At 35.0% G+C, this 16,065-nt stretch overlaps 1 protein-coding gene across 1 annotated transcript in view; it reads left to right on the top strand.

Annotated features, from left to right (window-relative positions):
* CDH2 (cadherin 2) overlaps positions 1–2,997 on the top strand; it is a 204,110-nt gene extending 201,113 nt beyond the window's left edge. The window contains exon 16 of the mRNA XM_004455761.4: positions 1,613–2,997. Coding sequence (XP_004455818.2) covers positions 1,613–1,819 — 207 coding nt within the window. The 3' untranslated portion in view covers positions 1,820–2,997. The remainder of the gene's footprint in view (positions 1–1,612) is intronic.
* Positions 2,998–16,065: the final 13,068 nt, after the last annotated feature.

Here is a 16,065-nt window from a genome sequence, read left to right as displayed (position 1 = left end):
TGATCTCTTATCCATTATATTCTACTGATTCTAATTTTCATGCTCTTTTTCCTTCTCCCTCCTCTGTCAACTTGTAAGAATAAATAGATCAACATATGCTCATTAAAAAAATCACGTGTAGGCACTCATAAATTACATGGACTGGAAGGATTGATCTCTACAGTAAGATGAGCCATAATGCATCTTGAATAAGTGAGACCACAAAAAGCCCACCTGTATTCAAAAAACAGAGTTGTGGAAAAAGAGAGTGATTGCTTGAAGATACATGTTAGTATATCTTGGAGTGCTAGAATGAAATTTGGGGGGGAAAAAAAAAATATATATATATATATATGCCAAAAGAACCTAGTTTCAAATCTTTGTAGAGCATAGTTATGAACTAACTGCAGACACTTGAACTGTACATTAAAACACATCCTTTTTGCCAGTGTTAGGAATGTAGTGATTATTCCCTTTGCCCTTATTTTTTCCAGATAAACAGGTTATTTTAGATGGACAGGACTTTCCCCAATACCATCTACAGATATTGCATCATGACTTTCCTAGGGTCCATGTTCTCTAGAAGTCACCCTAGTGTTTAAAAGTAACACCTGTTCACAATTTATCAATTAATTTCACATCTTCTGTTCTGTTAAGAACGTAAATGATTAAGTAACTCCGTATATTGTAATAACATCTAGCCTGTTTCTGTCTTCCATTGATATCCTTCCAGTTTCAGATCAAATACATTCCATTTCTTCCTTGAAATCCTTGTTCTTATCAACAGTTGGAAAATCTCTTTTTTTCAACATCCTGTTGATTTTGTTATATTTTTCATATGGTTACTTTTCATTTGCTTCTAGTGTTTTGTTATTTTATCCCTTGCTTGTATTGTAACACCTATTATGCTAGATTGTAAGCTTGTAGAGGGGCAAGCATCCCTCTCTTTGCCTGGCCTATAATTTCTGTTCAACCTAATTGTCAGAATTCCCTGACCCTGACCCTGACCCTGACTCTGGGTAGATTAGGATCCATGTATTGATGTCATAGCCTTCGGTGCTAATTCCTGTAACCTACTCCACCTGTAATTACTCACTCCAAATGGCCTTGCCCAATGGCCTATTACAAAATGCATTTACCAGACTTACTAGCAGTAGTAGCAGTTGTTCCATAAATGTTTGTTAAATGAGTGAATGAATTTTTATAGTCATTACCCTACTATAATTTAACTTGTATTTAAATGTATCTTTTTAAAAAAACTAGTAATTTTGTTCTTTATATTCTGTTATTTGTAAATCATCCACTCTCAGCTTCAAGCAGTTGTCCCTTCACTTCCACTCCTGTCAAACATATTCTCCCTTTAATCCCCTCCCAATATATGTCTTGGCTTCACAGAGCTAGACACAGTGAGGTTGTTTCTTTGCAGATGACAGGCATGAGTTAGTTTTTATCGAATTTACAAATAAGGTGATAACCCCAGTCACTGTGTGCATAAAATGTTGTGGCCTGCAGATGACAATTGACAAACAAGTGTTGGAGCCTGCAGAACCACTTAGATCTGCTTGTGATTTTTGCAAATTGTCATCCTCTCTTAATTTGTTCTCCCTTTCTTTCTTATCTTTCCAAATTGCAGGGCCTTAAAGCTGCCGACAATGATCCCACTGCTCCGCCATATGACTCGCTCTTAGTCTTTGACTATGAAGGCAGTGGCTCCACGGCTGGGTCCTTGAGCTCCCTTAATTCCTCAAGTAGTGGTGGCGAGCAGGACTATGACTACCTGAACGACTGGGGGCCGCGGTTCAAGAAGCTCGCTGACATGTACGGTGGAGGGGACGACTGAACTTCAGGGTGAACTTGGTTTTCGGACAAGTACAAACATTTCAACTGATATTCCCAAAAAGCATACAGAAGCTAGGCTTTAACTTTGTAGTCTACTAGCACAGTGCTTGCTGGAGGCTTTGGCATGGGCTGCAAACCAATTTGGGCTCAGAGGGAATATCAGTGATCCAATACTGTTGGGAAAAAACACTGAGCTCTCAGTTACACTTGAATTTTACAGTACAGAAGCACTGGGATTTTATGTGCCTTTTTGTACCTTTTTCAGATTGGAATTAGTTTTATGTTTAAGGCTTTAATGGTACTGATTTCTGAAATGATAAGTAAAAGACAAAATATTTTGTGGTGGGAGCAGTAAGTTAAACCATGATATGCTTCGATGACACGCTTTTGTTACATTGCATTTGCTTTTATTAAAACACAGAACTGAACAAACAGACAAACTCATGGAGCGATTTTATTATCTTGGGGGATGAGACCATGAGATTGGAAAATGTACATCACTTCTAGTTTTAGACGTTAGATTTTTTTTTTCACTAAAATCTTAAAACTTATGCAGCTGGTTGCAAATAAAGGGAGTTTTCATATCACCAATTTGTAGCAAAAGTTGAATTTTTTCATAAACTAGAATGTTAGACACATTTTGGTCTTAATCCATGTACACTTTTTTATTTACTGTATTTTTTCCACTTCACTGTAAAGATGGTATGTGTACATAATGTTTTATTGGCATAGTCTACAGAGAAGTACAGAAACTTCAGAACATGTGTATGTATTATTTGGACTTTGGATTCAGGTTTTTTGCATGTTTATATCTTTCGTTATGGATAAAGTATTTACAAAACAAAGTGACATTTGATTCAATTGTTGAGCTGTAGTTAGAATACTCAATTTTTAATTTTTAATTTTTTTTTCTGTTTTGTTTGGGGAGGGAGAAAAGTTCTTAGCACAAATGTTTTACATAATTTGTACCAAAAAAAAAAAAAGGAAAGGAAAAGAAAAAAAGGGGTGGCCTGACATCGGTGGCACTACTAAGTGTGTTTTTTTAAAAAAATGAAAAAAAAAAAGCTTTTAAACTGGAGAAACTTCTGACAACAGCTTTGCCTCTGTATTGTGTACCAGAATATAAATGATACACCTCTGACCCCAGCGTTCTGAATAAAATGCTAATTTTGGATCTGGTGACTGGTTTGAACTTTTTCTTTTCTACTTGAGCTGCTTTGAATGTTGTGAAAATCCAAGTTCTGGAGTTTCATTGAGAATAACAGTATAAACATTTGATTTGTTCTTGCACTATTCAACACTACTGAAACCTTAGCAGGACAACTATTTACCTACAGTGAGCAATGGAGAGAATCACAGTGAAACTTCTAATCATCTCAGAAGAAAAGTATCAAGTGGCACAAGAAAAGACTATCCTGTGGTGATTAAAAAATTACACTTAAACTTTGGTGAATTTTGTTGGGATTTTTAAATTAACTTATGTCTTTGTTTCTGCTCAAGCTAATGGTTACCTAACTCTGCTTAACAGACCTTTCCTGTAAAAGTGCCAGCACAGTGACAACCTCAGTAAAATTCTAGGATGGGGCCTGGAACACCTTGGAATTCTCAGGCAATTCATTGAAGCCAGTGTTTTATCACTTCAGTTGTATCACTTAGGTTTGACTAACTTAATCACTGACTTCACTATTTGTTATAGCTTGATAGACCCACATGATGAAAAAGGAAAATTATCTTACCAAATTTTATAAAATTATTTGTATCTAATTATGGTTCATAAGTGAATTTAAGAAACACAAAGTCATTGTCACTGTATTTTTCTATTTGCTTCATAATCATCATCACATTGTTTACTTTGAAAAACACTTATCTGATATACTTCTAATTAACTCATGATATTTGCTCAATATAAAGATTATTTTATATTAGACAGTGAAATTTAGTTTTCGGTTGATTCAATCTATAGGCAATATTTACTTTTTACTTTTCTAATCATTAAATGTCAGCACTTGCCTCTGGGAATTTACATATTAAATCTTAGTGAATTTGCTAATTGGAATAGTCTTCTAAAATTGATTATAAAACTGTACCTCAATATTGTTGTACACCCAAATGAATAATGGAACTGTCTGATTAAATTCAAACACTACAACATTCTAAATTAAAAATTTAGCTAAATAAACATGATCCAAATTATTTTCTTGTGGATATTCCATCACATATCTAGTTTATATATAAACTTAAAGCATTAATAAGTAACTATATATATACATAATCAGCATATGTAAATATTAATATTTTCATAACTTCCTTATTTTGCGGAAGGAACTTCTATTAGCAGTTTGATGTGTAATTTCTAGCTTTTTCCAAAAAGCGTTTATACTCACTAACATTAAAATTTTACTTTTTTGTGTTCATGGAAATGAGATTGTACACATTATGTATTAGTCTGTAACTTATATTTTTCATTGAGTGTATCTTGAAAATATTTCCACAATAGTGTGTGTGGGTGTGTACATATATATATTTGTACGACTACCTCATTTCTTTAACTAGTACATAGTAGTCCATAATTTGGACACAATAGTTTAACCATTTCTTAATTGGTTGTTTCCGATTTTTTCACTATTAAAAAAAATGCCAGAGTAAACATTCTTGTACATGTCTCTTTGCATGAGAATGTTTCTCGAGATTACAAGCCTGGAGATGAAATTGCTGGTTTAAAGAGTGTGGAGAAAAGTTAATTAAATATTCCTAAATTATAAATGTTTTAACCTGACTTTAAAGCGCCTGTTAGCTGAAAGAATAGGAGGCTTTCTAAAAGCCAACAACTTCTTCCTTTGGCAGAGGCATTTATGTTGCTCAAAATAGTAACCATAAAATGTGATACAATCAAGCAATTGGGATTTGGAAGTTCGCCTTTGAGTCCGGCCACACTTACTAGTTTGAAGAGCTCTGTAAATTATCTGTAACCATGTGACGTAATAACAACTTGAAAACTGTACTTAGGAACATGATTTCTGAGTCCCATCCAGTAACATACTTTCCTAGACCATTCTGGTGATTTGGGTCTCTTCTGCAATGCTGGCAATAAAAAATATATTTACAGATTGCTGGAGTCAGTGTGAAACGGGTTGTTTTCCATGATAAAAGTATGTGCATTTTAAATTTCCTTAAAACATTGCCAGTTGCCCTAATTAAAAACTATAATCTACCAACACTGTATACAAAATTTATTTACCCTCATCCTCAACCATCTTGGCCATCAGCCATGTTTGAAAGTTTTGCCAATATGCCAGACAATAAAAGATGCTTAATATTAAATAAGGCTTTCCTGATTACTAATGAGGTCAATTAGTGATTTTTATCTTATATTTACTAATCATTTCATTACCTTCAAAAAATCTTTTTCATTTCTCTATTGAGTTATTTCGTGTTTTCAGTTAATCAGTTCAAGCTCTTTTATATGCATATTTTTCCTGTTTTTTTGCCAATCCTATAACTTTGTCTCAAGTGTTTGTCTTACATAAATTTTTAGGTGGTTTATTCTGTCAGTGTTTTCGACCACAGTTTTGGTTTTTTTTAGTACCAGGGCTAGGGACTGAACCTAGGACCTCAAATATGGGAGGCTGGCACTCAGCCACTGAGCCACATTGGCTCCCCTGAATTGTTTTTTTCATTTGTTTCCTTGTTGTTTGTTTTTTGTTTGTAGGAGGCACCAGGAACCAAACCTGGGACCCCCCCATGGGGGAGGTAGGTGCTGAACTGCTTGAACCACATCTGCTCCCCTTAACTTTAGATTTTTGAAAGTCTTCCCACCTCCAAACTATAGAATTATTTTCCTATATTTTTGTACTTTTTTCTACTGTTTTGCGTTACTCCTTTAATTCACCCAGAAGTTATTTTGTATGAGTTAGAAATCTAACTTGGAAAAAATTTTAGATACATGATCTATCTTCCAAATGCCACTTCTTTAGAAGTCCAATTTTAACTCAATCATTCGAAATGTACCTTTATCATATACACAATTCCCGTATGTGCATATATTTGTAGAAACAAATCTTTTATTCTGTTCCATTGCTCTTTCAGTTTAGACCCATGTAATACTGGATCTCTGTACTTGAACATATAGTTCTGACAAGCTATTCCTCATATGGTTATCAGAATTTTCTACATTACTTTTCCCCATTTTCTCCTGTGGATAAGTTTTAGAAACATTTTCTCAAGCTCCAAAACAAATTTTACTGAGTTGTTAAGAGTTAAGAAATTTATTTGAGATACTTAGCCTTCTCATCAATACAATTATTGCCACTCTCATTCTTTCAGATCTTTTATGTACTTGGCATAAAGTTACATTATATATCTCATCTACTACACATTTATTATACTTTTGTTTCATCATTTTTGTTACTATTATTAGTGCAGGAACTAGTGTCTACTTTTCATATTTTCTCTTTGTTTTACTGCTTCACTGGAAATTTATCACCTTTTATCCCATTTCTAACTGCCCTATTTTATTCTTGTATTAGTTGTAATCATTTTTTGTTGATTCTCTTGGATGTCTTTGACAGATGATCATGCTTGCAAACAATGACAACTTTTCCCCCTTTCCAAGATTAATACCTAGGTGTGTGTGAGTGTGTATTTTTCTGTACAGATAGTACTAGTGATGATAGCAAGCATTATTATATGGGTCTGACTATCGTAGGAAAGCTTTGTATATTTCACCATTATACATAACATTTTCTATAAGCTTTTTTCTTTCAAAATTTTTCCCCTCAGCCCCCCCTCACCTCCCCCCCCGCCCCGCGGCTTTGCTTGCTGTCTGCTCTCTGTGTCCCTTCACTGTACATTCTTCTGTGTCTGTATTTTTTTTATTTTTACTTTTTATTTATTTCCTCCCCCCTTGCAGGGTGCTTCTTGTTTGCTCTCTGTGTCCATTCGCTGCACCCTCTTCCGTGTTTTTTTTTTACTTGTCTCCCTTTTTGTTGCGTCACCTTGCTGAGTTGGCTCACCGCGCACTTGCGGGCGGGCAGCTCTCCGTGGGATGTGGGCGAGCCTGCCTTCCCATGGAGGCCCGGGGATGTGAACTCAGGGCCTCCCGTACAACCACTTCCCTCTATAAGCTTTTGATAAATACTTAACATTTCATTGTATACCTCACTTATTTAGGGATTTTGTGGGTGTACATGTTGAATTTTATAAAATGCATTTCCTTCCTCTATAATGATTAAGATTTCACCATTAATATATTGAATGATACCATTAGATTTCCTAAGATTGGATCATACTTATATTCCTGGAATCAACTCTACTTGGTCATAAAATTATTCTTTTAGAGCTGATATATTTGATTTGCTGCTATTTTACTTAGGAATTTTGAATTATAATTGATTGGCTTTTACTTTTGCTTTTTCCATTCTTGTTCAGTTTTAGCCTGAGGTTTATGCTGACATCATAAAGAGTTAGGAAGATTGCCATTTTTTCTGTACTCTGGAATGGTTTATATATATTGAGATGATCTGGTAATAAAAAATTTGTTAGAACTCTCCTACAATAGTGTCAAATAACTTTTGTAAAAGGTGTATTTAGGTGGTTTTTTTAATCAATTTTCATAATTTATATTTTCCTGAAAAATCCTTATATATCTAGTATATTTTTAATTTTATTGCTGGAAAGTTGCATGCAGTCATCATTTTAAGTTCTATTCCATGCCTTGTTATGTTTCCCTTTCTCAACTTTTTTTAAACTTTTTTTCTTGATCAGAATAGTCAAAAGGGTCTTATTTCCTGTTGAAAGAACGAGTTTTTGCTCTATTGATACATAATGTTTGTTCATTATATATTTTGATTTGGGGTACAAATTTCTCCAAACCTGTTAGCTTTGTTTCTCAAGTACCTTGTGTTTTACCTATGTTTTTTGGTTTGTTAACCCAAGAGATGTTTCTTAATAGCTTTGTAGATTTGCTTATTTCCAAGTCATGTTGATATGTCATTAAAACTGTTATATCCTCTATTTGAATTGTGACTTTAATCAGTAGGAAATATATTGCTTGGTCACTTTCAGTGCTTCTGGCTCTAAATTCCATTGTATTTGAGCATTTGCCAGCTACTGAGTTCTTTTTGTTTTTACATATAAATTTTAAAACTTTATTTCACTTTATTTTGCTGTCATTTTCAAATAATCTAACAGTGAATTGGCCAAAATAACAGTCTTGACAATGATTTGGTTTTGCGCCTCACCCTTTTCCAATCTTGTATTTTTGGAGGTGGCATCAGTGAATGGGGCATGTGAGACAGGCCCTCACTTGGAGTTTCATACGGCCCTCTGGGTATCTCCTGGCCACTACCATGTGAATCAGCATGGTGTAAAAAGCAGAGGTGGCATGAAAAATGCCAGGTCTTTTCCGCCTCTCATTTTTACCAGGTCATAGCTTCATAATTATTCATTCAAAATCCACTGTAGTGTTTCCTCTTAGAAAATAAAAGTATAATTTTTATGTTCCAAGGAAAACCTGGAAGAACTAAGAGATATTATCCTGAACTATCACTTTCTTTTTGACTTACATGAGAGATAATGAGAAAATACAAATATAAAGCATCTGATGGTGTTTAATTACCATGTCCTCAAGAAAAAAAAAAAAAACCCTGTCTCCGTCAAAAGACAATAGGGGGGGAAAGCAGAGAAACCCTTTCTCTCCTTCTTGATGCAGCCAAATCAGTATGCCTAAGAATATTCCTTTTTGATTGAGTTAGTACCTCTGTAGGGTTGTAAAAGATCACATCACCATTTTTCTGTTTATTAGCTAATCTAGCAAAAGTTCAGTGGGTGAAAAGAGATGATGCTACAGCAACTAAATGAGTTTGGGGGAGATTATTTGTAGGTTTAAAATAATTCCAGTTCCCTGAATTTTTCCTATAACAAATGATTGTGCTGATTGCAGGTACAACTTAGAAGTTTGAGAATATATTTATCCTTTAAAAATGTCAACAAAAAATAAGTGCATGTGAGAATTATGAGACTGTTTAGTAATTGCATACTATTAGATGGGAGAGGAAAAGCAAGTTTCATGATGAGTTTTTTTTCATGAAACAAAAAATGGACAGATTGTAGAGGGATTCTATGACTCTAAACCATTATTTTGTTAATATATTAGATACATTTAATTAGTTTTAAATTTGAACATTGTAAGCTCAAGAATAATTTGTAAAGGTATGTACATATTCAGGATGCATGGTGAATTTGATTACTATATGGATGTCAGTCAGTTTATGCAGTCATTATTTTCTTCATCTTTCTCAACAACTAGTGTACTTTTTACCAGGAGACTTGAACTTTAAGAGTATTGATCTTTATCTTATAGGTTTCCATATATATTTTTTTCCATGACAATTTTTTCAGTTTCTAATTTGTGCAAAAGTTATTTTTCATAGTACAATTTTAGAACTTGCTGCCCATTTATAATGGGGTTTTTAACTGTATGTGGTAACATCTATTATATTAATATCTCGTGTCAATTGAGATATATGACTCTTGGATGACTTTTTCCTAATTTATTTTAATTTCATATTCTTGACACTATATTTTAATAATGCTTTTCTTGCTTCATTAGATATTTTTCTTATTTTCTGTTTCAACACCATCTAGTTCTTTTCAGTATTGATAACACATCAGTAACTACAAACTGAATGGAACTTCTCTTCCCTTTGCCCCAGGGCTTCATACCACTGCACTAGGATCTCACCTTAGGAATAATTCACACAGATTCAATCTATTTTCCCAGCCCCCTTAGGAACATTATAAATTGAAGTTGACTAATATATTTTGTAAATGGAGACAATATGTCCTTATAGGCTATATTGTATGAAAACTACTAGAGTCGTAAACCCATGCACAGACAAATCAACAGCATGGATAGTTCTTAATAATTCGAGTTCTTTCTATGTGCACAATACTGTTCTGAACACTTTACATATTAACTCATTTAATCCTTTTAATAATTATCTATGTCATCATTTCTAATAGACTTGCTACTTTTTACCCACATTTTAATGACTCTAAGGTAAAAAAAAAGTATCATACAATTAATGTATCCCAGCCAGGTGGCAATGATGATGTAGTTGTGTGAAAACTTTATATTGCCACATTTTGGAAAATCCATAGAGTGCTAGCATTACAGTATCTGAGTCTATGAAATATGTGTCAAAATTTATAAGGTTGTTTTTATTTTCCCAGTTTTTGTTTTTTTAGTTGAAGAAACTAAAACAGGAGAAGTGAAGTGGCTTGTCCACTGACACTCAGCAACTAAGTGGCAGAGCCAAGGTCTTGGCCCAAGTTTCAGACTCCAGAGCTCACACTTATCTCTACCACATGGCTTCAACAGGCACTGAGTGAAAAAACCCAGAGCCAAGCAAACAAAGGAAAAAATAGCTTAATTACACAATGTCATTTATGTATTAGGAGTTGAAAATCTACATTTCCATATACCTAAATTACACTTTTTATTGAGTTCAACCTAAAAATTTTTAGAAACATGCAAAAAATCACATATTTTTACAACAAAACAGACATATCCTAGGATATACACTAAATTCATTAGTGTGGATGCATGGGGAGGGAGGGGATTGAGAGAGGGGCAAAGAGAGAATGTATTTTTAATTGAGTATTTTCTTATCCTAAGTCCTTTTCTTTCATTGCCTTTACCCAGACTAGAATATTCCTAGCATTCTTATTCATCAGTCTCTCCCCAGTCAAAGACAGAAAGTCCTGTGCCAGTGAACACAGAGCCTAAAAAGCTACTGAACTCCTTCCTCAAAGCCGTAATCAAAAATCTTGTTCACACAGGTGACGGGACCTGCCTGCCATCTAAGGCCCAAACATTTCATTTTCTGGTTGTAAGCTGGACAATTTTGGAAATCAACGTAACATTCCCAGGCTCTGGGGGAACATTGAATCTGCTTGTAGAAGCTCATTTTTCTTTCAGTGAAGAAAGGTGAATCCTTTATTCTTTCTTTTTATCCAATCTAGCTGGTTTGTTTTCCCAGTAGACTAATTGTTGACTAGCCAGAACACTGCATCATCCTAAGGTCCCTTGAGGAGAAACTAAACTTTCTCAAAAGGCACTGCCAGAGGCCCAAATTTCTCTGAGTTCAAATCCCACCTCTACTCTGCAGTAGCTGCATAACCTTGGGCAATTGGTCAAGTCTCTCCATGTCCTTTTCTGTTGTGAGGTCATGCCTGGAACACCTGGGACATGGTGAGACCTCTGTAAAATTAGCCATTGCTGCTGCTTGCTCTTAAGACCTGCGCATACTTATCTACATAGAAATATGAGCATGTCTTCAGAACTTTTTAGGAAGATTTACCTTAAAAATTTAAAAGAGAAGACGACATTTTCACTCTCAACAATCTTTTTTACCTGAAATTTCAGTTTACTCTCTATTTTTCAAATGTTATTGACAGGGCTTCAGGAAGAACTTGCATGAGAACTTTACAATTCTAGGGTAGACATTCTCTTTGCCCTTTCAAAGTATGTACAACCTTAGTAAGATTCTTCATTTTACCTCTTAAAATTGAGCAAAATCCCCATCTTAGTTTTTTCATTCTCCATTTTATACTTACTTATCACTCCTTTGTTATCAGCTCCGGAAGAATATCCAAGTATATCCAGGAAACTTGGAACCACAGAAATTCTAAAATTTATTAAAGTGCCTGGAAGTGATAGATCCTAAAGAGATCAAACTTTATTGCTTTGGAGATTTTCCAAAATGCAGATTTAATAACTCGGCTATGCTAGCAGAATCATCCATTTTAGACTGGCTCACCTAATTCCATATCCACTTTCTAATAATTCCCTTCTTAATAGGACCATTCCTCTTAAACCCTTCGACTGCATGTATAGGACTCTTTCAAAAATTAGGTCATCATGCAACATTAAACTTTAATAACTGGATATAAAGGGCATAGAAGCAAATATGTTAAATTGCTTTTTGTTAATCATGATCACATTCCTTATAAGAACTCAATGCTAGTGTCACCCAGATTGTTAAATCACTCAGCACATCTGAAGAATGTCAAATAAGATGATTGGTGCAAAGATATTTTATAAACTGTAAAGGGATGTCACATGTTTGACTTTAAATATTAAGTCAATAACTTGGAAAGCTGAATTTTATATGTATCATCAAGAACTATTATGAATACTTAAGTTGAATCCTCAAATATCTATCTCTCTTATGTATTGAAAGCTAATAGTTACAGCAGAATGTACTGATGTTACAACCCAGAGGCAGGATAAAGATGGAGCTATTAGTTTGTCTATTTATTCCATGATTGCTTGCTTGTTGATTTTTTTTTTCAAATAATGTATTGTAATTGTGACTTCTTAATGGTGGGATAAACTGACTGAATGAGACTGATTAAAAGTGACAAACTGATTCCTTGTCCTCTGAATGATACTGTCTTCTACTGTTTCTGCATGTTAAATGGATTATTCTATTATAAAACCATAATTCTCAAAGGACTAGTCCCCTAGAAAAGATGTAATGTGTGGAATAAACTAGACAGTCCTGAGAAATAAAGGCATGGTAACCTGAGCCCAGGAGAAGGAAGTCATTCATTAGTCTTAGGGAGGGGAAAACATGGTTTCCCAGATGAGCACGAAATGATCTAAGACAAGAACTCCAAAGAAGAAGCCAGGATTTTCATTAAAAGGGAAAGACAACCACTGGGAGGTAGAGGGACCTGAAGAGTGGTGGAGTTTATTGGTGAGTGGTTCCAAACTTACCTACACATGAGGCTCTTTAAAAAATACTGATATCTGACTCCCATCCAATATACTTAAGGCCACAGTCTGAGTAACTGGACCTGCTATGCAGAATCACCCAAGAGAAGAAACAGTCTGGGTTTGCCTATAAGTGTTGGGCTCCCATCTGACTTAGATAGCTGAGAGCCACATGGAGGAGTACCAGTTAAGAGATGGGTTCCAAAGGAAGCAGAGATTGAGAAGGAGATTAGCAAATTAGCATGCAAAAAGTTTATCAGGGAGTGCTTCTAGGAGCCATAACTGACGAAGGAAAGGGACAGAGTGGGATTAGGCAGAAGGAGAAGTTGAGTTGCCATGCAGTCTCAAAAGAGGCCTCAGCTAACAATTCTTCCTTAGGCTCTAATGCACAACTAACTTGCAAGGAATAAAAGGGGCAGGGAAATGCAGAATGAATTCCCTAAAACTTGCAGGAAGAAGAAAGGAAGGTCGTCTGATCTTTAAAACCCACATTCTCTGGACCAATGGAGAAAAGTACCTGTGTAAACCACGAACGTTCATTTCTACAATTTAATGGAGTTTCTTCTACCCAGACTGTAAATATCATTATGTGACCTGAACATTTGAATTAAAAAAAAAAAAGTTCTTGCTTTCCTAAAAAAAAAATGCTAATTTAGCAGATGAAATTTGCATGCACATGCATATTAGTAGACCAATTAATTGGTGTGCATGACTTAAATTCTATTAGATGACAAATATAAAAGTTTAGATGTGATATTACACTATAGTGCTCAGTGCTGCCTAGGAGCTTTTTTTTTTTTTAATCTTAGAGGTCTGGTTCTTCAGATAAAAGAAATAATTAGAAAGTAATAAAGTATAATTTGTTACAGTAACAGGATGTGACATAAAATTATTTCCTATTTGATAGATATAATTAGCATCTTTTAAAGCAGTGGAAACATTTTAAACTCAGAGCTTTGAAAAAAAAATGTGTTTAACTGGAAAAAGATAACACGAATGTGGATTCATCCTATTCTTCTCCTACAACTTTTTTTTCATCTTAAGTATGTTGATGACTGTGGCAAGTGAGGATCATTGGTGCAGGGTGTCAGTGATGGGAGATAAATGGGAGAAAGGAAACTCACCTGAGTATACATATAGGCATATAAATTTGTTCAATTGTTCACAGGCATTGTCATGTGGGTGGAGATTCACACAATAATGGAAGGAATATCAAATTCCCATCCTGGGGAGCTCTGTGCCATTCTCTAACGGATCAGCAAGACTCCCCCAGTTACTGGGGCAATGACTAGTAAAGGAGGCTTGTCCTTTGGCAGGCCCTTGATATTGATAAATGTTTGTATGAACTTTTACTCTTGAAATTGAAACTTAGCCTAGTATTATAGGGTGCCTAAGAGTTGCCTCCTGGGAGCCTCCTTGTTGCTCATATGTGGTCTCTCTCTAAGCCAAACTCAGCATATAAATACATTATCTTCCCCCCAGCCTGGGACATGATTCCCAGGCATGAGCCTCCCTGGCACCAAGGGATTATTACCAAGCACCAACTAGCAATGCAACTGGAAAAAGTCTATGATCAAAAGGGGAAAACATAAAGACAAATGAGTTTATATGGCTAAGAGTCTTCAAAGTAAATCAGGAAGTCATTCTAGAGGTTACACTTATGCATGTCTCAGCAGGATCTCTGCCTGCCAAAGTAGATACTACCCCAAATAGCAGAGCTATTTGTCTCTTGAGGGCTCTGGAGACATTCAGACACTATAGTCAGGGAAGGTAGCTCAGGAGTTTGGTGCCTTGTCAATGGGCCATATTTTGGAATTTATGCTCACCAGAGTGACATAATTGGACTCAGTTATGGTTTCCCTACACATGGTCTTCTGTCCTTCTATTTGAACCTATAATTAGTATTAAAGTTAGTAAGTGTATGCCCAAGAAACTTAAATGTTTGGGCTGTCCATGTGCCCCTTGGCTCTGAATCTCAACAGAGTTGTGAAACCTACTCTCCAGTTCATTGGTCTCACCCAGGACAACTAACATGGAGGTGATGATAGACAGCAAGCAACCGAGGGAGTCTACAACTGCAAACAAGAGAATCCCATCCATCAGCTCTGTGGGATCACAGGCCCCCACTTAATTAAAGGTGAAGTGGACATCACCATCTCAGAATCCTCAGGAATGGGGAATGAACTATGGACTAAAGTACGGTTACTGGTATTCTACTATAGACTTATGTGATTCTAGCAATGGAAGAAATTTTATCATTGATGTGAAGACAGTGGCCACTGGAGGTTTCTGAGGGCAGGGAGAGGGAAAAACAGGTGTAATATGGGGGCATTTTTGGGACTTGGGAATTGTCCTGAATGACATTGCAATGACAGATACAGGCCATTATAATCTTGCCATAACCTACAGAATTGGGTGGGAGAGAGTATAAACTACAGTATAAACTTTAATCCATGCTTAGCGGCAATGCTCCAAAATGTGTTCATCAATTGCAATAAATGTGCCCCACCAATGAAAGATGTTGTTAATGTGGAAAAGTGTGGGAGGTGTGGGGAGCGGGGCATATGAGAATCCCTTATATTTTTAATATGACATTTGTATAATCTAAATATCTTTTAAAAAATAAAACAAAATAAAGAAATTTTTTTAAAATCTAAAAAAAAAGAATGTTAATTTCAGAGATAAAAATTATGCATTTTTAAATTCTTTAAGATATGAAAATATGTGAGGTCAAACATGGTCTATAAGTATTGCCTGTATGGTTCAATGCCATAACCAATTCATAAAAACAATATGTGTTTTCAAACTGTGTGCCTATATTTTTAAAGATTGCAAAAATATTTACTGGTGTTTTAAAAATTAAATGGAAGCTGTAATTTCCATTTTTAACTGATAATTTCTGACTATCTGGATCTGCATAAATTCCTTCTGGAGTGAAAAAGAAATGATATATTTTCTTGATTTATTGAAGTCCCAGGTCATTAGTTCAATTTATGTCAAGAAAACTTAAAATGGTAATTGTCCTGAATGACATTGCAATGACAGGTGCAGGCCATTATATATCTTGCCATAACTCACAAAATTATGTGGGAGACAGTGTAAACTACAATGTAAGCTATAATCCATGCTTAGTGGCAGTGCTCCAAAATGTGTTTATCAATTTTAACAAATGTACCACACTAATGAAGGATGTTGTTAATATGGGGAAATGTAGGAGGGATAGAAAGTGGGGTATATGGGAATCCCCTATATTTTTTTATGGAACATTTATGTGATCTAAGTATCTTTTAAAAAAATTTTAAAGTATATTAAAAAAAAAAAAAAGAAAGCTTAACTATAGTTCCCACACCTTTGACTCCCTTCTAATGCTACCTATTATGTTGTGCACACCATTGGTCTTTTAGATAAATAACGATCAGAATTTTGAGAGAAAATTAGATCAGACAGTTGAGTGTGTAAATTATTTT

The sequence above is a fragment of the Dasypus novemcinctus genome, chromosome 16 (genome assembly GCF_030445035.2).
Source record: "Dasypus novemcinctus isolate mDasNov1 chromosome 16, mDasNov1.1.hap2, whole genome shotgun sequence".
NCBI lineage: Eukaryota > Metazoa > Chordata > Mammalia > Cingulata > Dasypodidae > Dasypus > Dasypus novemcinctus.
Note: the sequence above shows the minus strand (reverse complement) of the source record. Positions and strands in the feature narration are given on the sequence as shown.